This window comes from Palaemon carinicauda, chromosome 11, assembly GCF_036898095.1.
Source record: "Palaemon carinicauda isolate YSFRI2023 chromosome 11, ASM3689809v2, whole genome shotgun sequence".
In the NCBI taxonomy this organism is placed as follows: domain Eukaryota; kingdom Metazoa; phylum Arthropoda; class Malacostraca; order Decapoda; family Palaemonidae; genus Palaemon; species Palaemon carinicauda.
Window position 1 is genome coordinate 124,943,896 of NC_090735.1, and position 22,749 is coordinate 124,966,644.

Genomic DNA, 22,749 nt, shown 5'->3' on the forward strand with positions numbered 1-22,749 from the left:
ACAATCTGAAAATCAAATGATTTGCATCAATATCAACATGGAAAACTGGTCAAATTTATTTTTTCAATTCATTCACATAAGTAGCCAGATACAAAATGTTCACAATAGTTTTCAATGATCACACAATACAAGTTACTGTTTGGCTTAATCATTATTATTATTATCATTACTAGCTAAGCTACAACCCTAGTTGGAAAAGCAAGATGATATAAGCCCAAGGTCTCCAACAGGGAAAAATAGCCAAGTGGGGAGAGAAAACAAGGAAATAAATAAACTAAGAGAGAAGAAATGAACAATTAAAATAAAAAAATATTTTAAGAACAGTAACAACATTATACTAGATCTCTCATTCATCATCTCCTCTTATGCCTATTGACGCAAAGGGCTTTGGTTAGATTTCGCTAGTAATACTTCTCCATTTATCATCTCCTGCTTCATGCTTCATAGTCCTCAGCCAGGTAGACCTGGGTCTTCCAGCTATTCTAGTGCCTTGTGGCAACAGTACCCAAAGTGCTACTGTCCTCAGCGGGTTGTGTCCCCAGTGGGCACCTACCCACTGAGGCTAAACATGTTATATAGAGAATACGCAGGGGTGACCAACACCCCATTTTTACCTTTTTATATATTGTGTAAAGTGTGTATGGAACAATTCATTAAAATATACATGATAATATTACCGTGGCATTGCTACCATTAGCAATGCCTTTGTAACGTCATTAACACTGTATCATTGGTAACGTTGCTTATTTTAACATTCCCAGTACATACGTGAGTTTTGTGATGTGGGAACTCCTAGGTTAGGTTAGGTGGGTTTGTTAGGTTCTGTACCCTTTTTGTACTTTTTATATATTGTGTAAAACTTATATTGAAAATTATTTAAAATACGTACAGAAATATCTAGCATTACTATCGCTAGTAATGTCACCGTACCGTTGGTAACGCTGTGTATCATTCGTATCGAGGCTAATTTTACCGTTCTCAGTAAATACCTGAGGTTTGTGACCTTTCAACTACTAGGTTAGGCTAGGTGGGTTTGTTAGGTCCTGTACCCTTTTTGTACTATTTATATATTGTGTAACCGGTAATATTACCTTAACAATCCGAGTCATCGTTGGTAACACTGTGTATCATTGGTAACGTTGCTAATGTTATCGTTCGGCATACATTCGTGAGTGAAGTTGTTATCAGGTTATTACCAATTATCATGTCTGACAAATGGCTCCATTGCCTGAAAGGGACATGGCAGGGGAGACCCCATTCACTGACTCAACATAGCCTGGTGGGGGCATTTTCCGATATAACATGTATAGCCTCAGCGGGTAGGACCCACTGAGGACATGATGCCCGCTGAGGACAGTAGCACTTCGGAGCCTTATCCCTTGTGGAGCCCTGCTGATCTTTCATATAGGCTATATGCTATAAAAACCATTCAAACTTTATTTTACTAATAACAGAACAGCTGGCTGGAACAGGGAGGAGAGAGATGACTTATACCCAATAAACAAGTGAAGAAATTATAACTCTCCAAATCCTTCACTCACTGTTACTATAGAGATGCTAACCTATGCACGATACACCAATCAAAGCGTATGAGAGAAAACCCGAATGCGTTTCTCAAAAGTAAATTTGCTTAAAAGAAACAGACACAAAGTTTTAAAGGAGTTGTAAACTTAAAGAAACATTATCAATGCAGTGATCTGGATATTGAGTCAGGCCTGGACTCCATTAGATAAGAAAAGGGGGAACACTATTCAAAAATAAATTTCAACGGTAAATTTGTATTGTATACACTACAATGAAACCAATTCAAGTTACCATATACTAACGTTCCCATTAGATAAGAAAAGGTGGCACACTATTCTAGAAGTAAATTCAACTTATCATTCACTAACGTTCCTATCAACTTATCATTCACTAACGTTCCTATTAGATAAGAAAAGGTGGCGCACTACTCTAAAAGTGAATTCAACTTACCATACACTAACGTTCCTATTAGATAAGAAAAGGTGGCACACTATTCTAAAAGTGAATTCAACTTACCATACACTAACGTTCCTATTAGATAAGAAAAGGTGGCGCACTACTCTAAGTGAATTCAACTTACCATACACTAACGTTCCCATTAGATAAGAAAAGGTGGCGCACTACTCTAAGTGAATTCAACTTACCATATACTAACGTTCCCATTAGATAAGAAAAGGTGGCGCACTACTCTAAAAGTAAATTCAACTTACCATTCACTAACGTTCCTCTTAGATAAGAAAAGGTGGCGCACTACTCTAAAAGTAAATTCAACTTACCATACACTAACGTTACCATTAGATAAGAAAAGGTGACACACTATTCTAAAAGTAAATTCAACTTACCATACACTAACGTTCCCATTAGATAAGAAAAGGGGGCACACTATTCTAAGTAAATTCAACTTACCATATACTAACGTTACCATTAGATAAGAAAAGGTGGCGCCCTACTCTAAAAGTAAATTCAACTTACCATACACTAACGTTCCTATTAGATAATAAAAGGTGGCGCACTACTCTAAAAGTAAATTCAACTTACCATACACTAACGTTTTCTTGTTTTGTGAATGACCAAGATAAGATTCGCCTACTAGGTCTCAGGACTAAAATGTAAACAAACATTTAACGTACGTTCATAGATATGATATTATATAGATAACTTCGATTATGGATTTTGTTATAAACTTTTATAAATGGTTTATACAATGGAAATGATACATATATGTATGTTTAATTGTATGTATAATTGTTCTCTTACTTAATTACTAATTAGTTCACCTGAATTACTTAAGTGTTGCCATCTAGCTGTCAACCGTTTACCTTTCCTTTTTACTTCCGCCCTGATTATTATAGTCAATATATTGAGCACAGCCTAATATATCATATACAATGTGAAAATATAATAAGATTGTATGCATTCTCTTTAAATGGATTATGTAACTGAAAGGCCTTATTCAAGTTTCAAGTCTCATGATCACTGGAGGTTTCTGTAAGCTAGTGGAATTGTATCTCTATCTAGGTCTGAAGGGAATATGATTACATACTGAAGTTAAAAGAAAAAAAAATAGATAAATTGAGAATGACATGTTAATAAAAACAGGCATATCTAGCAAAAGTGGTGTATAGATACAAAAATAATAAAACTTTAAGATAGGATGTGAGTTCCAATAAGAAAAATCAAAACGTATCCTAAATGAATATACTAATTTTTAAGTATCCAATGCTATAGAAATGTTACCTAAATAAGTACAATATGTTTTTAGACATTTTTTTTACCTCCACCAACGAAATTAGGAGGAGGTTATTCACCCCCGTTTACCCTTTAGTTTGTTTGTAAACAACTTATTGGCCACAATTTTACTCACAACGTAGTGAAACTTTTTGGGATTAATTGTTATGTTGAGACGTAGGAACGATTCAATTTTGAAAGTTCTAGGTCAAGGACCATAGCCTCTGCACCATGGTCTTTCACTGTCTTGGGTTAGAGTTCTCTTACTTGAGGGTACACTCGGGCACACAATTCTATCTTATTTTTCTTTCTCTTATTCTATTAAGTTTTTATACTTTATATAGAAAATATTTATTTGAATGTTGTTACTGTTCTTTAAATATATAATTTTTCCTTGTTTCCTTTCTTCACTGGCCTATTTTCCCTGTTGGTGCCACTGGACTTATAGCATCCTGCTTTTCCAATAAGGAAACAAAAAATAGAATAGACCTACATGGTGTAAGAAGTTAGGAACTATGGAGACAGTGATAGAGTAAGAGATATGGCATTGCTGGTGAGAGTAAAGATATATGAAACACTTATGGTACCTACAATGTTTGCCAATATTGAGACATAGGGTGTAATAAATGAAAAAGAAATAAAAGAGCTAGAGGACATAGGACATAAAGTACAAAATAGTTGAATAAATGTTTGAACATAGACCATTCGAAATTAGTGTGAATCATGCAATAGGAGGAAGAACGTTCAATTATGCTGCACCGAGACTCTTCAACGACCTTCCACTCGATGTCAAGAATCGCAAAAGTGTGGCAACTTTCAAGAAAAACCTGAAGACTTATCTTTTTAGAAAGTGTTATAATAGTGACCTGAAAACTATTAAGCCTGAATACAAATGCTAGCGAAATAACTGATAAGATACAGAGCAAAATATTAACTGGAAAGAAATTATTTTCACACAACAAGGCCCGCCTGAACAGACCTTAGTGTCTAATGGAGGGCGAGAAATAAACCCGTAAAAGTAAAAGTAAAAAAAAAGTAAGTAACAAGTCACAACTAGACTTTATTGGGTGATAATAGTGGAAGCAGGAATCTTTCCACTTGAGAATAGAAAAGTATAAAAATATAACATCAGGTTACAAACGATTAATTAATGAGATATTGGAAAACTAAATAAGAGAATCATATTAACAATGATGGGGAAAAAGTCTTTTAGAAATATGCAACGAAATTATGATGATAATTTGAAATGGAATAAGTAAGGAAGTATATAAAGTAATAACTAAAGAAATTAATAAAATGTAAAGTGACAAATGAAATAAAATGAAAAACATAAGAAAAGAAAGCTGAAATTACTAAGTTGAGGTTTGTAAATGATAATGTCGGAAGACATTTCATAAGTTGATTTAACATTAAGGAAGCTGCAATGGTAATGAAGACAGGGTTGACTAAATTATCATTACTATTATTATTATTATTATTATTATTATTATTATTATTATTATTATTATTATTATTATTATTATTATTATTATCATCATCAGCTACAACCCTAGTTGGAAAATCAGGTTGCTATAAGCCTAAGTGCTCATACAGGGGAAAATAAGCTAAGTATGGAAAGGAAATCAGGAAATAAATAAACTATAAGAAGTAAATAAAAATTAAAATAGAATATTTCAAGAACAGTAACTACACTAAAACAGATAATTCATATATAAACTATAAAAAAGATACTTGTGTCAGCCTATTCAACATAAAAGCATTTGCTGCAAGTTTGAGCTTTTGAAAACTTAAAAGAAACTTATGGAAACAGGAAGGAAAATGATAGATTTTGTGAGTTATGCCGAGAAGCAGATGATACATCAGACCACATGTTCAGCTGTAGAAAATTAAGAAAATTTAGCAGTGGCATAGAATTAGGGAAGTTAGAATCATTTATATAAAGTGACTGGTTAGTGCTAATTATAGTATCCTTTTTCCTGAATCTACCCACTGTATATTAGACAATGGAAGTTAGAAATAAATGATGTAAGCTGTGTTATCTATGTAGGATATCACTAATGACTATGAGCTTACTGTATATTGCAGTGCTTTGCACATACACACCCAGAAGTGTGCCCATAATGAGCCTGGAACCTCAATTTTACTGTCCTTAAAATATTTTATTTTTACCGGGTTTCCTTTCCTCACTGGGCTATTTTCCCTGTTGGGGCCCTTGGGCTTATAGCATCTTGCTTTTCAAATTAGGGTTGTAGCTTAGCAAGTAATAATAATAATAACATGGAACCTCGATTTTACTGTCCTTAAAATATTTTATTTTTCCGGGTTTCCTTTCCTCACTGGGCTATTTTCCCTGTTGGGGCCCCTGGGCTTATAACATCTTGCTTTTCAAATTAGGGTTGTAGCTTAGCAAGTAATAATAATAATACTATATCCAATTTTATTCTGATTTAGGGTGCGGCTCGGTTTTCTTTAATAGATATTATTATATCTGCCAGTAACTTGTTTCTTTAGGTGCCTCAAGTGGGAATCAAATCTAGTAATGCCACAATAAATTCATGAAACTTGTAGAAATTATGTGGAACCTAAAGGATTTATATCTTATCTAATATGTTTATGATATAAATTATTCTACAAGAACATTATATAGGCTGATTGGTATAAGAATCTATATACGGGACATATTTCTTGAATATATAACAGCATTTGTTTTGATATTTCAACACTGAATAGACCTTATCGTAAAGCATTATTAGATAGCGTATATAGTTGTCATCATTGAGAGATAATCAGCAAACTTGGTTTAATATAGCAATTTTTATAATAGAATTAAACTAATATCATGAAAAATACTATAAATTAACATTTATTCCGTACATTATTTGAATTTGATTGAATTTCTCATGATAGATATCAAAATTGTACTTATATATTTTTATTATTGTGATAATCAGCAAACTTGGTTTTATATCGCAATTTTTATAATAAAATTAAACTAATATAATAAGAAATACTATAAATTAACATTTATACGATACAGATTTTGAATTTGATTAAATTTCTCATGATAGATATCTAAATTGTATTTAATATACAAGGTATACAAATTTTATTATTGAGAGATAATCAGCAAACTTGGTTTTATATCACAATTTTTATAATAAAATTAAACTAATATCATAAAAAATACTATAAATTATCATTTATTCCGTACATTATTTGAATTTGATTGAATTTGTCATGATAGATATCTAAATTGTATTTAATATACAAGATATACAAATTTTATTATTGAGATAATCAACAAACTTGGTTTGATATCGCAATTTTTATAATAGAATTAAACTAATATGATAAAAAAATACTATAAATTAACATTTATACTATACAGATTTTGAATTTGATCAAATTTATCATGATAGATATCTAAATTGTATTTAATATACAAGGTATACAAATTTTAATATTGAGAGATAATCAGCAAACTTGATTTGATATCGTAATTTTTATAATAAAATTAAACTAATATAATAAAAAATACTATAGATTAACATTTATACTATTCATATTTTTAATTTGATTAAATTTCTCATGATAGATATTATTATATAGTTTTTATTATTGAGAGATAATCAACAAGCTTGGTTTGATATCGTAATTTTTATAATAAAATTAAACTAATATCATAAAAAATACTATAAATTAACATTTATACTATATATATTTTGAATTTGATTAAATTTCTCATGATAGATATCTAAATTGTATTTAATATACAAGGTATACAAATTTTATTATTGAGAGATAATCAGCAAATTTGGTTTTATATCGTAATTTTTATAATAGAATTAAACTAATATCATAAAAATACTATAAATTAACATTTATACTATACAGATTTTGAAATTTGATTAAATTTGTCATGATAGATATCTAAATTGTATTTATTATACAAGATATACAAATTTTATTATTGAGAGATAATCAGCAAACTTGGTTTGATATCACATTTTTTATAATAAAATTAAAAAAATATCATAAAAATACTATAAATTAACATTTATACCATACAAATTCTGAATTTGATTGAATTTGTCATGATAGATATCTAAATTGTATTTAATATACAAGGTATACAGTTTTTATCATTGAGAGATAATCAGTAAACTTGGTTTTATATCGCAATTTTTATAATAGGAATAAACTAATATCATAAAAATACTATAAATTAACATTTATACTATACAGATTTTGAATTTAGATTAAATTTCTCATGATAGATATTATTATATAGTTTTTATTATTGAGAGATAATCAACAAACTTAGTTTGATATCGCAATTTTTATAATAGAATTAAACTAATATCATAAAAAATACTATAAATTAACATTTATTCCGTACATTATTTGAATTTGATTGAATTTGTCATGATAGATATCTAAATTGTATTTAATATACAAGGTATACAAATTTTATTATTGAGAGATAATCAGCAAACTTGGTTTGATATCGCAATTTTTATAATAGGATTAAACTAATATCATAAAAAATACTATAAATTAACATTTATACTATACATATTTTGAATTTGATTAAATTTGTCACATATATCAAAATTGTACTTATATACAAGGTTTAGGAAACAATTATTATTGAGAGATAATCATCAAACTTGGTTTGATATCGCAATTTTTATAATAAAATTAAACTAATTTCACAAAAAATACTATAAATTAACATTTATACCATACATATTTTGAATTTGATTAAACTTGTCATGATAGATATCTAAATTGTACTTATATACAAGGTTTAGGAAACAATTATTATTGAGAGATAATCAGCAAACTTGGTTTGATATCGCAATTTTTATAATAAAATTAAACTAATTTCACAAAAAATACTATAAATTAACATTTATACGATACAAATTCTGAATTTGATTGAATTTGTCATGATAGATATCTAAATTGTACTTATATACAAGGTTTAGGAAACAATTATTATTGAGAGATAATCAGCAAACTTGGTTTGATATCGCCTTTTTTATAATAGAATTAAACTAATATCATAAAAAATACTATAAATTAACATTTATACGATACAGATTTTGAATTTAGATTAAATTTCTCATGATAAATATCTAAATTGTATTTAATATACAAGGTATACAAATTTTATTATTGAGAGATAATCAGCAAACTTGGTTTGATATCGCAATTTTTATAATAGGATTAAACTAATATAATAAAAAATACTATAAATTAACATTTATTCCATACAATATTTGAATTTGATTGAATTTGTCATGATAGATATCTAAATTGTATTTAATATACAAGGTATACAAATTTTATTATTGAGAGATAATCAGCAAACTTGATTTGATATCGCAATTTTTATAATAGAATTAAACTAATATAATAGAAATATTATAATTCAACATTTATACTATACATATTTTGAATATGATTAAATTTGTCATGATAGATATCTAAATTATACTTTACATACAAGGTTTAGGAAACAAATATTCACAATATCAGTGGTAATAAAATGACGTCATATTTGGGTGTCTACTACTGTCTAGCCTAGACCTTCCCAGGAGAACTTGTTCATGGTCATACTGTGGTCTACATTAAGTCCCATAACCTCGCTCCTGTTCTCCTCGTGATTATCATCTTTAAGGTAAAAGCACTACCATCTTTTTATCAGTTTGATCTTCTATTTAAGACGTTTTGTAAGTTTTCAGTCTTTGTTACCTAAGGTAGATGTACGATAACGTCATTTTTATACCTATAAGTAAATACAAAAGACATTGTAAAATAATTATTCTAGTGGCTACTCTGGTAAAACTTATCATATATAGTAAGACAAAGGCAGTTTGGCCATAGGTTAAAAAAGGTTGTGCGAAAATCACACCCTGTAATACAATACAAATTTACCAAAGGTTCTATTGTTTGAAAAGGTTCGCCACATATATGCTCTTCTTTGGGCATAAACTCCTATATCCCTTTACTTAGAGTCTTGGGTACACTATGCCCTGGTATACCGCACCCGAGGTCTATTTAGGGCACGTTGGGTGGGCACAACCATGAGGAGTAAGGGTAAAGCCTTATAAGTGGGGTTTATGGCTAACGGGAGGTTTTGGGTTCACAACTGCCTGTGTAATGGTGTATGGGTAAAGTTTCAGCTTTGGGTCCCCCCCCATTATCGGCCGATATCGATATATATTTTAAACTAATTATTTCCGACAGGAACGAGTGCCATTTTCGATGAGAACGGACCTTTTTCTATAGAATATAGTAGTTTTTTCCCTAGGTTACATTACCCTGCAATAAAGTACAAGAATACCGGCTGTTGTTGTTCCTGACCTAATGCTTTGCTCACAGTTTTCGGAGCCTTTGTATATCAGCGGCCAGTTCTTCATGCAAGAACACCATCTAACCTAACTTGATAGTCGTGCCCTAACCTACTTACTTAACGAGGGGGATAACGACCCCCTGCGACCCCCCTTCTCTGCCGTATTCCAAGTCCGCAGTAACATACATACAGGAGGCCGCTATCATACATACACCCCAAGTTTTCTTGCATTTTGGGGTTACTGTAGTTCGTTGTGACAGTTTAAGCTCAATATGGGACGAGTCGTAGGAACCGGCTATAGACCACGGTATGTAAGGATATGGCTCCTATGTTTGCTTAGGGTTTTTTTTTTTTTTTTGTCTGTTTCCTTTGTAAAATAGGGTTTTCCAATTAACCAATGAATAACAGAGGCTTCCTTATTTTATGTAAATTTGTGCATTTCTATGTTACAAGAATTTGCGGGCATTCATCATGTAATTAATAGAAAAATTATGAAATTTTTCTTATTGTATGTTCGTCCATCGTCTTTGCCTCCAGATATATTCAACTTGGAGACAAAGGCAATGTACTCACTGGGATATTGTTTAATTCAAACTACATTGTATTTCAACTCTGAATTACTTTTATAGCAGATGACCTGTGTATGATATATGAATCCATATTTGACAATATTCACTAACAAGACAAGAACTATATTCCATTTCTTTTAGCGAGGCAGATTTGCACCGACTCGCAGCTGTGCCCTTTTAGCTCGGAAAAGTTTCCTGATCGCTGCTTGGTTGGACAAGATAATTCTAACCAATCAGCGATCAGGAAACTTTTCCGAGCTAAAAGGGCACCGCTGCGAGTTGGTGCAAATTGGTTGGACAAAAGAATTCTAACCAATCAGCGATCAGGAAACTTTTCCGAGCTAAAAGGGCACCCGCTGCGAGTCGGTGCAAATCTGCCTCGCTAAAAGAAATGGACTATATTGAATAAAATGTTCATATACTGTACTGTAGTAACTGTTGGGTTAATATATGATACTATACTTTATTTTCTAGCGAAACTGGAATTTGCTGTTAGAAATCACAAGCACTTGCTAATTTTTTTATATTTTACTCTGTATGACTAATTGTGGGCTGGGGCATAACAACTTGTGTATCGATTGATTAAATCGCAAACTGCATTTCATTGTCTAGGTTCATTGATTACTTTCTCTATGGTGTAATCAATAGACGGCTTTTTTAACCAATTAAGAGCTTTTAAGTATTCATACATAACTTCTCAATTGTTTTTGTTCCTATGCAACATACAAAACTTCGTCCTTTGATTCGGGAGATTACTTTGGCGCTAGCTGGAATCTGGCGTTGAGCTAAATAACAAGTACTCATAGTTGTCCGACTGAAGAGGGTGAAGGGCAGCATGTTGTCCGACTGAAGAGGGTGAAGGGCAGCATGTTGTCCGACTGAAGAGGGTGAAGGGCAGCTTGTTGTCCGACTGAAGAGGGTGAAGGGCAGCATGTTGTCCGACTGAAGAGGGTGAAGGGCAGCTTGTTGTCCGACTGAAGAGGGTGAAGGGCAGCATGTTGTCCGACTGAAGGGGGTGAAGGACAGCATGTTGTCCGACTGAAGAGGGTGAAGGGCAGCATGTTGTTCGACTGAAGAGGGTGAAGGGCAGCATGTTGTCCGACTGAAGAGGGTGAAGGGCAGCATGTTGTCCAAAGCTTGATGCTGCACCCTTGCTGTGCTGGATGATGTTGCTCAGGGGTAGGTTGGCTCTGGGAACTCCTTTGATATAAACCCCTCTCCTCAACCACCCCTCTGAAGTCCTGGGTCGAAGGATCTAAAAGTGATTAGTTATAGTCCCGTGCCTGATCCAGTCAGATTACTGCTCATTATTCATTTTCAATGACAAATTCGAGCTCGCACCGAAGAAATCTCCCTAATTTAAGGCCTCAGGTTTGTATAGCTAGGAAAAATACAAATTACTTTAAAAACTTGATGTTTCAAGATAGTGAGGAACTGTAATGCAGGACCATGGTAATTGGAATATTATTTAGCATGGTGCAGTAGTGTTGAATTATCATTAACCCTTTTACCCCCAGCCTATTTGGAAATTTCCAACCCTTAACCCCCAGGGGGTTATTTTTTTCCCAGCACATTTTGCAATATATATATATATTTTTTAAATTGCTCTAACAGCCTTAATTTTTGTCATAGAGAGGTCAGGTTGGTCTTATTCTCTTGGAAAATGCCTGAATTTTCTCAAGAAATTATCAAAAATATGAAAAAAAAATTTTTTATAGCATTTTTTTGCAAGGACGTACCGGTACGTCCATGGGGGTAAAGGGATGAGTTTTGTGAAACGTACCAGTACGTCCTTTGGGGGTAAAAGGGTTAACTATTGCATGGCACTCGTTTGTCCAGTCATATTAAACATAATATAATATCTGTCATTATCTGTTTGGTTGTATTCTATTGCAGGATGAGTGTCAGCAGTATGTCTAGTTACCAGGATGACAGTAGTATACCCTTGGTTGATGATGATCCATCAGGTAATTCACATTACAGTATTTTGTTCATCTAATTTAATTTACAGTACTCTTCTGAAGTTAATTTGTTCCTATACGTAATACAAACCTTTGACCTTTAATAGGAGCATGACGTTTGCTAAGTTGGGTCAGCCGTTTAAACTTTTATTGAGGGTGTAGTAATAGCTGGCAGGTCATGGATAGACTTTGGCACTCACTACTTTACTTACTTTGATGGCTGCTTTTCCGGTCCCATACAGCAGGGGAACCCCACTCTCCACAGGACCTCCACTGTCGTTATACCTTGTTCGTTCAGAGTATTTAAAATTTCATATCGCGTATTGTTCATTTACTGTTAAATCGTCACTGTTGTATGAATGTTGAAATAAGAAAGTCTTCAGTTTCCCCAATAAAGCCTTAATGTCTTCAATCATTCGGATGCTTCGTGGGAGCCTATTATATAGTTTCGGGGCTTTGTAACTTTCTCTTTGACTTAAGTTGCCAGAGAGTACAGTACAGGCTTACTTTATGGCACCCTCATGTGGCTCTTCTCCTGTGAGTGGCAATGTAGGGATTATCCGGCTGTGGCTTGGTATAGCATAGAGACTTACTATCAGGGTGCTGACTCGGACCCTGCTAACCTACCTTGAAGTAAATGGGTCCTTCTGAACAATGTAAATTCTGGGCTCCACCCTTGTTTTTGGTTCTGGGTAAGGGGACACAACAAGCTAACATTCTTCAGGTTAGATTTTTTTCTATATGAACATTACTATCTTAATGCATGGGTGACGGTCAAATGAAGTTACAGAAGACCAAATAAAAAGATTAAAAAATAGTTTTTGTAAAGCAAATATAAAAAACCATTGTCCTATAATAGAAAAAAATATCAAGGTTGAAAATACAGTATATCTATAACTACCATGACAACCTTTTACTTTGAAAGAAAAAATAGGATACCATGTAAGTAACTAGAATGGGTTGAAATACAGCTGGAATGGAGACACAAGTAAATTGATTTCTGCTAATATGCCCACCATTCAAACTCCAAATGCAATATTTGTTCCACTGGTTACTAACTCACTTTCGCTCCAAAATCACAAGTGCTTTAGAAAAAAAGGGGCACCTGGAACATGCATCAAATAATCAATCAGGCTCAGGGCTGAAGTTACAAAAGGCGAGAACACTAGATTGGACTGTAATCATTTAAACTTCTATTTATGTTCAATCACGGCTTCCCTTGGTCAATGCCCACAATAGGATATCTGAGAATTGTCTTCAGTTTGGCTGGTTTCTGCAGTTTAAAGGCACTTTATTTAAGCTATGCCATACATTCTCTAAAATTAGGTCACACAACGCATTATTATTATTATGTTATTTGCTAAGCTACAACCCTAGTTAGAAAAGCAGGATGCTATAAGCCCAGTGGCCCCAACAGGAAAAATAGCTCAGTGAGGAAAGGAAACAAGGAAAAGTAACATTTTATTAACAGTAACATTAAAATAAATATTTCCTATATAAACTTTAAAAACATTTAACAAAACAAGACGAGAAATTAGATAAATAGTGGACCAGAGTGTACTCCTGAATGTCATGGCATGAAGCGGGCAGCATTACAGTCAATTTCGCTTGTATTCCTTGCTGTGCCAGTGAACGGTGTGGACTGGTTTAAACTACTTCCCTAATGAGTGTAGTTATTGTACAAACTAAAAAAAAAAAAGAAATATATGAGACAATTTAAAGGGAGGATGAGAGATACACAAATATGAAATTAGTAAATAGAAAACTTTACTTTATTATTATTATTATTATTATTAATATTAATATTATTTCTAGCCAAGCTACAACCCTAGTTGGAAAAGCAAGATGCTGTAAGCCCAAGGGCTCCAATGGAAAAATAGCCCAGGGAGGAAAGGAAATAAACTATATTAGAAGAAATAAACAATTCATCATCTCCTCTTACGCCTTTTGACACAAAGGGCCTCGGTTAGATTTCGCCAGTTGTCTCTATCTTGAGCTTTTAACTCGATACTTCTCAACTCATCATCGCCAACTTCACTCTTCATAGTCCTCAGCCATGTAGGCCTGGGTCTTCCAACCATTCCAAAGGCACTAATCCTGTCCTGCCATTTAACTCCCAATATTAAAAACCATAATGAACTTTGAAATAAAATATTTTGAAAACAGTAATAACATCAAAACATATTTCATATATAAACTATAAAAAGACCCATGTCAGCCTATTGAACATCAAAATATTTTCTGCAATTTGAACTTTTCAAGTTCTACCGATTCAACTACCCAACAAGGAAGATCATTCCACATTAGTCGAGGTGAAAGTAGTGCTACTTTTTTTTTTTGTGGGCGCGGCCCACCGCCACTCAACAGCCAGCTGTGATTACCTCGTTAAAAAGCTTAATGGCCATTTCAATTTTTGCAGGAGTCACACTCTTATTTAAGGTCTGGTGTTTGTATGGTTAGGAAAAATGCAAGCGGATAAAAAAAAATTGTGATTTTTATCATTAAAGTTCATACTAATTTGGATATACATATGATTCAGTGTTCATAAGCCTTTAATCTAATTTGGATTTCATAGTACAGTACTGTAGCCCGTATGGTTCTAAGTTATTTACTTCTGGATTCTTTTTATAAAGGAAACTGTTAATACTTTGTAATAGTAATTACTGCCTTCTAGTGTATACAGTAGTGTTATTTATGGTATATTATACAGTTTGTACTTGACTGTAAGTTTGCATTTGGTAGTGGTGCTTAGTTTTAAATGCTCTATGTTTAGCATATGGCATTGATATACATTACTGTAAATAACTGATTGATGTTCCTACTAAAATACACCGGTGTATTCTCTGCTTGGCAAGGTAGAAGTAGACCAGACTGAGAAAGGAAATTTGTACTAATTGTAATCTTTTTATTGACTCAAGGTGAGACTTGTACTCAATCAAGTAACTATTTGCTGTATCTATCTCATATTGAAGTTCATTGAATTTGTTTGAATGACCTTGAGTGATTATACATAGCCTAACTCTTTTATTAGAAATTTTACTTATTTTAACACAACTGTCAGTCACCTTTTCTCTCCATCTAATTCTTCTTCTTTCCTATATAATCCCTACATTAACCCTTTTTCAATATTAAACTTACCCGATAATCATGTAGCTGTCAACTCTGTTGCCCGACAGAATTCTATGGAGGGATACGCCAGCTATCACAATACTAGAAGGGGGTGTTCTTACCAGCGCCACCTGTGGCCAGGTACTCAAGTACTTCTTGTTGACACCTCCTCAATTATTCCTCTGTCGTGCTTCTGACAAGACGTTCTGGGATGCGCTTATGTTCTTGGAGTATTTTCACGACTTTGGTGAAGTATTTCTCTTTGATTTCGGCTGTCGCTTTGCTGGAAACTTCTATTTTAGTTAGCTTTTGGAATTAATTTGATTATTTTTGGTGACGAAGAGAGTATGAACTCTCGTTCACCTTTCAATGGCCGACCCTTCCCTTAGACGGAAGTGTTGGTGTCTAAGAGAGTATAGACTCTCTTTCTTAATTTTGCTTAACAAAAGTTATAGATTTATTTTATATCTCTCCGCCTCTTATAGGCCTCTTCGTTTAACTTCCTTTTATTATAAACTTATTAAAATTAATTTTTATATTTGTTTATATTCGACCTTCCTAATAGTAGGCGGTCTTTTCTTGGTACCGAAGTTAATTATCGTGAGCCCGTCATTTCGGTTTTACCTGTTAACATATTATGCTATTTTAAGGTCTTTGAAAGAATTTCTTTGATAGTCTCGTACTTTTTCAAAGTTGAACTAACGTTTTGTTTGTCTCGGCAGTTGTTGACGTTCAGAACGTTTCAACTTGCACTCTATCGTTACGATAGAGAAAGAATGTTCACGGTTTCACATTGCAGTAAAGAGTAACCGTTTTCTAGCGTTTTGTTCATTCTTTCTTAACTTAATGGTTTTGATCCTAATAAGGAACTTTTCTTTTTGGGAAATATTTCAGTTTTTTTCCTTTAACAATAATATGTTTTAACGATATATATGATTGGGCTCTTCTCTCAGGTTCTAAGTCAAGAGAGAGAGAGAGAGAGAGAGAGAGAGAGAGAGAGATAGAGACGGAGGGAGAAAGAGGATAAACGTTTCCCTCAAGCCTGCCAGGCGTACGAGTAACGTCGTTATCGTTTTGCTCTTATCCCTAGTCTCTTTAGGGGAAGAAACTAAACGTTTCTAGAGTGATCTAGTGTTTAGTCTCTTTCCAGCCACTGAATTTTCTTTCATTAGATTTTTCTGTTACATTGTAATTCTGTTTTCGCAATTACTAACTTTTGAGAAGGATAGAATTGCGTGTTTCAGGTACAAACCACTTAAAGTTTCGAGTTCAGTGAAATAAGTGCAAACAGAAATCAAAGTGATAAGTGATTAGCGCAAAGTATGTCAGTGTTATGCGTGAGGGTACTTTTGTGCGCGCCAGTCGTCCTCCCAGTCCGGGACCTCTTGCAAGCTCCCAAGCCCAGGGGAGAAGCAATGTCGAAGGGCATAAGGGTTCGGCAGGCCTTGATCGGCGCACAGAAGTATCCTCGGTGGTTGTGGGCGTGTCTTACCGAGACCGTCACTCCCACCCGCAGACGATTGAGCCCTTATTTTGCTCGTCTGCAGAAGAGATTTAGAGGAGAAAATAAAGGCAGAGTTACGCTGGTCTCAGGTCTCAAGACCTCTTAAACGTAAAGTCCAGACCTATGCCAGACGTACGAAGTAAAGTTCAACAACCCGGATGCAGTCATTGGGTTAGCTCTGTCTCTCCTCAGTCATCAGTTTGTCGGGCTGAGAGTGCGCCTACACTCCCCCCCCCCCTATGCTCGCTCCGCCTGATCGCAGTACCACCTGCCAGGCGTACGATGTTGTGGATTCTACTACAGTCCATGCAAGCACAGCTTTCGGACCTGATGCGTGAGTGTCGTGCTGAGAGTGTTGCACCTCCTCCTCCTCCTGCACCGGTGGTGCACCAACCGCCTGCACCCGTTCAGCCTGTGCTGCACCCGCCTGCACCGGTGGTGCACCAACCGGCTGCACCCGTTCAGCCTGTGCTGCACCCGCCTGCACTCGCTGCACCCAGTCGCAGCACCATCTGCCAGGCGTACGATGTTGTAGACTCTACTACAGTCCATGCAAGCACAGCTTTCGGACCTGTTGTGTGAGTGTCGGGCTGAGAGTGTTGCACCTCCCCTGCACCCGTTCAGCCTGTGCTCAACCCGCCTGCACTCGCTGCACCCAGTCGCAGCACCATCTGCCAGGCGTACGATGTTGTAGACTCTACTACAGTCCATGCAAGCACAGCTTTCGGACCTGTTGTGTGAGTGTCGGGCTGAGAGTGTTGCACCTCCCCTGCACCCTTTCAGCCTGTGCTCAACCCGCCTGCACTCGCTGCACCCAGTCGCAGCACCATCTGCCAGGCGTACGATGTTGAACCTCTTTCTGTGTTCGCTGTTCCCAGTGTTGTTCAGCCTCAGCCTTCTTTAAGGCAACCTTCGGTTTGGGATCAGGAGGATTACCCCACTCTTCCTCCTCCTCCCCTGGCTGCTCCACCGGTGGTGCAACTCTCGGTGGAGGTACAACCTCTTCCACCTGTGAGTCAGTCTCCTCAGCTGCTGCACCGAGCTCAACCCGTGCACCCTGATCCTGCGCCTCAGACACCTCTGCTTGCGGGAACTTTACCTTGTTCTGCGCAACCTCGGTCTCTTCACGCTCCACTCATACCACAGGAACAGGAACTTTCTGCACCTTCCACTGTTGTTGTTCCAGCTCGTTCTGACTCTGCTGTTCAGCATACCTTACCTCCATTTTCTAACCATGGCAAAAATATGAATCATGAGTTATGAATGTAAGGTAAACATTATGTTGATTTTTAAACCCCATGCAAGCATGCATAAAGCACTCTAGCACTGGTCATGGAATTTCTGAGAAATGTTAAACGCCATGCACACGCTCTGCTTTCCTTACAGCAGGCTCTGCTTACAGCAGGCTCTGCTTACTACATGCTCAGCATTCAGCATGCTCTGCATTCAGCATGCTCTGCATACAACATGCTCTGCATACAGCATGCTCTGCTTTCAGCATGCTATGCATACAACATGCTCTACATACAGCATGCTCTGCATACAACATGCTCTACATACAGCATGCTCTGCATACAGCATACTCTGCATTCATCATGCTCTGCATACCTTACCGCATGCTTCTCAACATATCTTGGGTTGTTGCCAACTCACTAGACTGTCAAGCAGTTTCATAACGTTGCCTTCTAGTCTGCTGCTTTTGCACCAGTGAACCCTCACTCAGAGAACTTAGCTTTTCTAGGATAAGGTCCCTGTAGATGAGAAAGTTCTTTTCTCCCTCCTTCTGATATTCCCTTGAGGACTCTGTCATTTGGAGGGAGCCTTTAGCTGCATAACCTCTTATGGACTTTTATTTAAGCATAACATGCTTACAGGGAAGGTAATGGTTCCACTTCAGCCGCTAATCCCGTCTGTTACCACACCTGCTCCCATAGACCTTGAGCTGTGTTGCATGACATGCAGTCCAAGCTTAGTCCTTGTTAGAGGATTTTTGTTTACGGAGTCAATGTGTCACGGGGAAGACGTTCAACAACCAACAGAAGGGACTTGTTGTGACGCAGTGCGGCAACCTCAGCAACCCGTTAAGGAGTTGTCTGTACGACCCAGATAGTCTAGACAGATTCGGGTTGTCACTGTACTTCCTCGCTTGCCCATGATTGTCAGTTTACAGACTGTGCAGCAGTATCATGATCTTGTGTCCGGCTCCGTCAGACGACTGGCTTTTAAGAGCTCCCACAAGTCGTCGCTGTCTGGAGATTTTCAAATGGACTATGGATCTGACCAAGGAACTGGGCCTCCTGGTCAATTTTGAGGAGTCTCAGCTCGTTCCATCCCAGACCATTGTTTCCTTGGGTATGGATCTTCAGAGTCGAGCTTTTTGGACTTGTCCGTCGGCCCCAAGGATCTTCCAAGCCCTAGAATGCATCCAGAGCATGCTGAGAAGGAACCGATGCTTAGTCAGGCAGGGGATGAGTCTAACAGGGACACTTTCATCGCTGGCCCTGTTCATCGAGTTAGGGAGACTCCACCTCCGCCCCCTTCAGTATCATCTAGCTGCTCACTGGATAAAGGACATGACGCTAGAGACGGGCTCAGTTCCTGTTTCCGAAGAGATGAGGTCTACTCTAACGTGGTGGAAGAACAGCATTCTTCTCAAGGAAGGTCTACCTTTGGCTGTTCAGACCCCCGACCACCGTCTCTTCTCGGACGCATCGGACACGGGCTGGGGTGCGACACTGGACGGACAGGAATGCTCGGGAACATGGAATCAGGAGCAAAGGACACTTCACATCTATTGCAAGGAGTTGTTGGCAGTTCATCTGGCCTTGATAAACTTCAAGTCCCTCCAGCTTACAAGGTGGTGGAGGTGAACTCCGACTACACCACAGCCTTGGCTTACATCTCCAAGCAGAGAGGGACTCATTCGAGGAAGTTGTTCAAGATCGCAAGGGACCTCCTCATTTGGTCAAAGATCGAAAGCTCACGCTGGTAACGAGGCTCATTCAGGGCGATATGAATGTCATGGCAGATCGCCTCAGCCGTAAGGGTCAGGTCTTCCCCACAGAGTGGACCCTTCACAAGAATGTTTGCAGCAGACTTTGGGCCCTGTGGGGTCTGCCAACCATAGTTCTATTCGCTACCTCGATGACCAAGAAGCTCCTCTTGTATTGTTCTCCGATTCCAGACCCAACAGCAGTTCGCGTGGATGCCTTTCTGCTGGATTGGTCCCATCTCAACCTGTATGCATTCCCGCCGTTCAAGATTGTCAACAGGGTACTTCAGAAGTTCGCCTCTCACAAAGGGACACGGTTGACGTTGGTTGCTCCCCTCTGACCCGCGAGAGAAGGGTTCACCGAGGTACTGCAATGGCTGGTCGACGTTTCCCAGGACTCTTCCTCCTAGAGTGGACCTTCTGCGTCAACCTCACGTAAAGAAGGTACACCCAAACCTCCACGCTCTTCGTCTGACTGCCTTCAGACTATCGAAAGTCTCTCAAGAACTAGAGGCTTTTCGAAGGAGGCAGCCAGAACGATTGCCAGAGCAAGGACGACATCCACTCTCAGAGTCTATCAGTCTTAATGGGAAGTCTTCCGAAGCTGGTGCAAGGCCAATGCAGTTTTCCTCAACCAGTACCACTGTAACCCAGATTGCTGACTTCCTGTTACATCTAAGGAACGTAAAATCCCTATCAGCTCCTACGATCAAGGGTTACAGAAGTATGTTGGCAGCGGTTTTCCGCCACAGAGGCTTGGATCTTTCCTCCAACAAAGATCTACAGGACCTCCTTAGGTCTTTTGAGACCTCGAAGGAACGTCGGTTGTCCACTCCAGGCTGGAATCTAGACGTGGTCCTAAGGTTCCTAATGTCATCAGGATTTGAACCGTTCCAATCAGCCTCTTTTAAGGACCTCACATTAGAAACTCTTTTCCTCGTGTGCTTAGCAACAGGTAAAAGAGTAAGTGAGATCCACGCCTTCAGCAGGAACATAGGTTTCACATCTGAAACGGCTACATGTTCCTTGCGGCTCGGTTTTTTTGGCTAAAACGAGCTTCCTTCCCGTCCTTGCCCTAAGTCGTTCGAGATCCCAAGCCTGTCCAACATGGTGGGGAACGAACTAGAGAGAGTACTTTGCCCTGTTAGAGCTCTTAAGTACTATTTAAGAAGGTCAAAACCATTACGAGGACAATCAGAAGCCTTATGGTGTGCTATCAAGAAGCCTTCTCTACCAATGTCTAAGAACTCAGTTTCTTACTACATCAGGCTTCTGATTAGAGAAGCAAATTCTCATCTGAAGGAAGAAGACCTTGCTTTGCTGAAGGTAAGGACACATGAAGTGAGAGCTGTGGCTACTTCAGTGGCCTTCAAACAGAACCGTTCTCTGCAGAGTGTTATGGATGCAACCTATTGGAGAAGCAAGTCAGTGTTCGCATCATTCTATCTCAAAGATGTCCAGTCTCTTTACGAGTACTGCTACACCCTGGGTCCATTCGTAGCAACGAATGCAGTAGTAGGCGAGGGCTCAGCCACTACATTCCCATAATTCCATAACTTTTTAACCTTTCTCTTGAATACTTTTTATGGGTTGTTCGGTCGGCTAAGAAGCCTTCCACATCCTTGTTGATTTGGCGGGTGGTCAATTCTTTCTTGAGAAGCGCCGAGGTTAAAGGTTGTGATGAGGTCCTTTAGTATGGGTTGCAGCCCTGTATACTTTAGCACCTTTGGGTTGATTCAGCCTCCAAGAGGAACGCTGCGCTCAGTAAGGAAGACGAACTTAAAAAAGAGACAGAGTAACGGTTCAATTCGACTTCCTTACCAGGTACTTATTATTTCATTGTTATTTGAGATAACTGTTATATGAAATATGGGATACTTAGCTATCCTTTAATCTTGTACACTGGTTTTCACCCACCCCCCTGGGTGTGAATCAGCTACATGATTATCGGGTAAGTTTAATATTGAAAAATGTTATTTTCATTAGTAAAATAAATTTTTGAATATACTTACCCGATAATCATGATTTAATTGACCCTCCCTTCCTCCCCATAGAGAACCAGTGGGACCGAGGAATAATTGAGGAGGTGTCAACAAGAAGTACTTGAGTACCTGGCCACAGGTGGCGCTGGTAAGAACACCCCCTTCTAGTATTGTGATAGCTGGCGTATCCCTCCATAGAATTCTGTCGGGCAACAGAGTTGACAGCTACATGATTATCGGGTAAGTATATTCAAAAATTTATTTTACTAATGAAAATAACATTTTACCCCCAAAGGACGTACTGGTACGTTTCACAAAACTCATCCCTTTACCCCCATGGACGTACCGGTACGTCCTTGCAAAAAACTGCTATTTAAATTTTTTTTCCATATTTTTCATAATTTTTTGAGAAAAATCAGGCATTTTCCAAAAGAATGAGACCAACCTGACCTCTCTATGACAAAAATTAAGGCTGTTAGAGCAATTTGAAAAAAAACGTACTGCAAAATGTGCTTGGAAAAAAATAACCCCTGGGGGTTAAGGCTTGGAAATTTCCAAATAGCCTGGGGGTAAAAGGGTTAAGGGGTCGGTTGCATGACGTGCCCTCTCCATTGCCTTCTTTCAAAGACATTCTCTTCCACTAAACCTCTTCTCTCCATATCATCCTTCACCTCATCTCGCCATCCACTTGTACTGTATACCATCAAATGAGTTATTTGTGAAAATTTTCACAATGTCAGTTTTTATGTACTGTACACATTATCAGTTAATTTCTGCTTCTTAGAGACTTGGATAATAGCTACCAAATGAGTCCCTAGTGTTTGTCCTTTTTACTAGTCCTCAACTTGCAAATGTCATATTATCATTATTAATATTATTATTATTATTATTATTAATATTGTTATTATTATTAATATTATTATTATTATTAATATTATAATTATTAATATTATTATTATTGATATTATTATTATTATTATTGTCATTATTATTATTATTATTAATGATATCATCATTAGT

At 36.9% G+C, this 22,749-nt stretch overlaps 1 protein-coding gene across 4 annotated transcripts in view; it reads left to right on the forward strand.

The window, feature by feature from the left end:
- The first annotated feature begins 8,800 nt into the window (after window positions 1-8,800).
- The window catches only part of LOC137650177 (short coiled-coil protein homolog), a 41,928-nt gene continuing 27,979 nt past the window's right edge, over window positions 8,801-22,749 (forward strand). For all 4 annotated transcript variants that reach the window (XM_068383343.1, XM_068383344.1, XM_068383345.1 and 1 more), the window contains exons 1-2: window positions 8,801-8,938; window positions 12,079-12,149. In XM_068383343.1, coding sequence (XP_068239444.1) covers window positions 12,080-12,149 — 70 coding nt within the window. In that variant the 5' untranslated portion in view covers window positions 8,801-8,938; window position 12,079. The remainder of the gene's footprint in view (window positions 8,939-12,078; window positions 12,150-22,749) is intronic.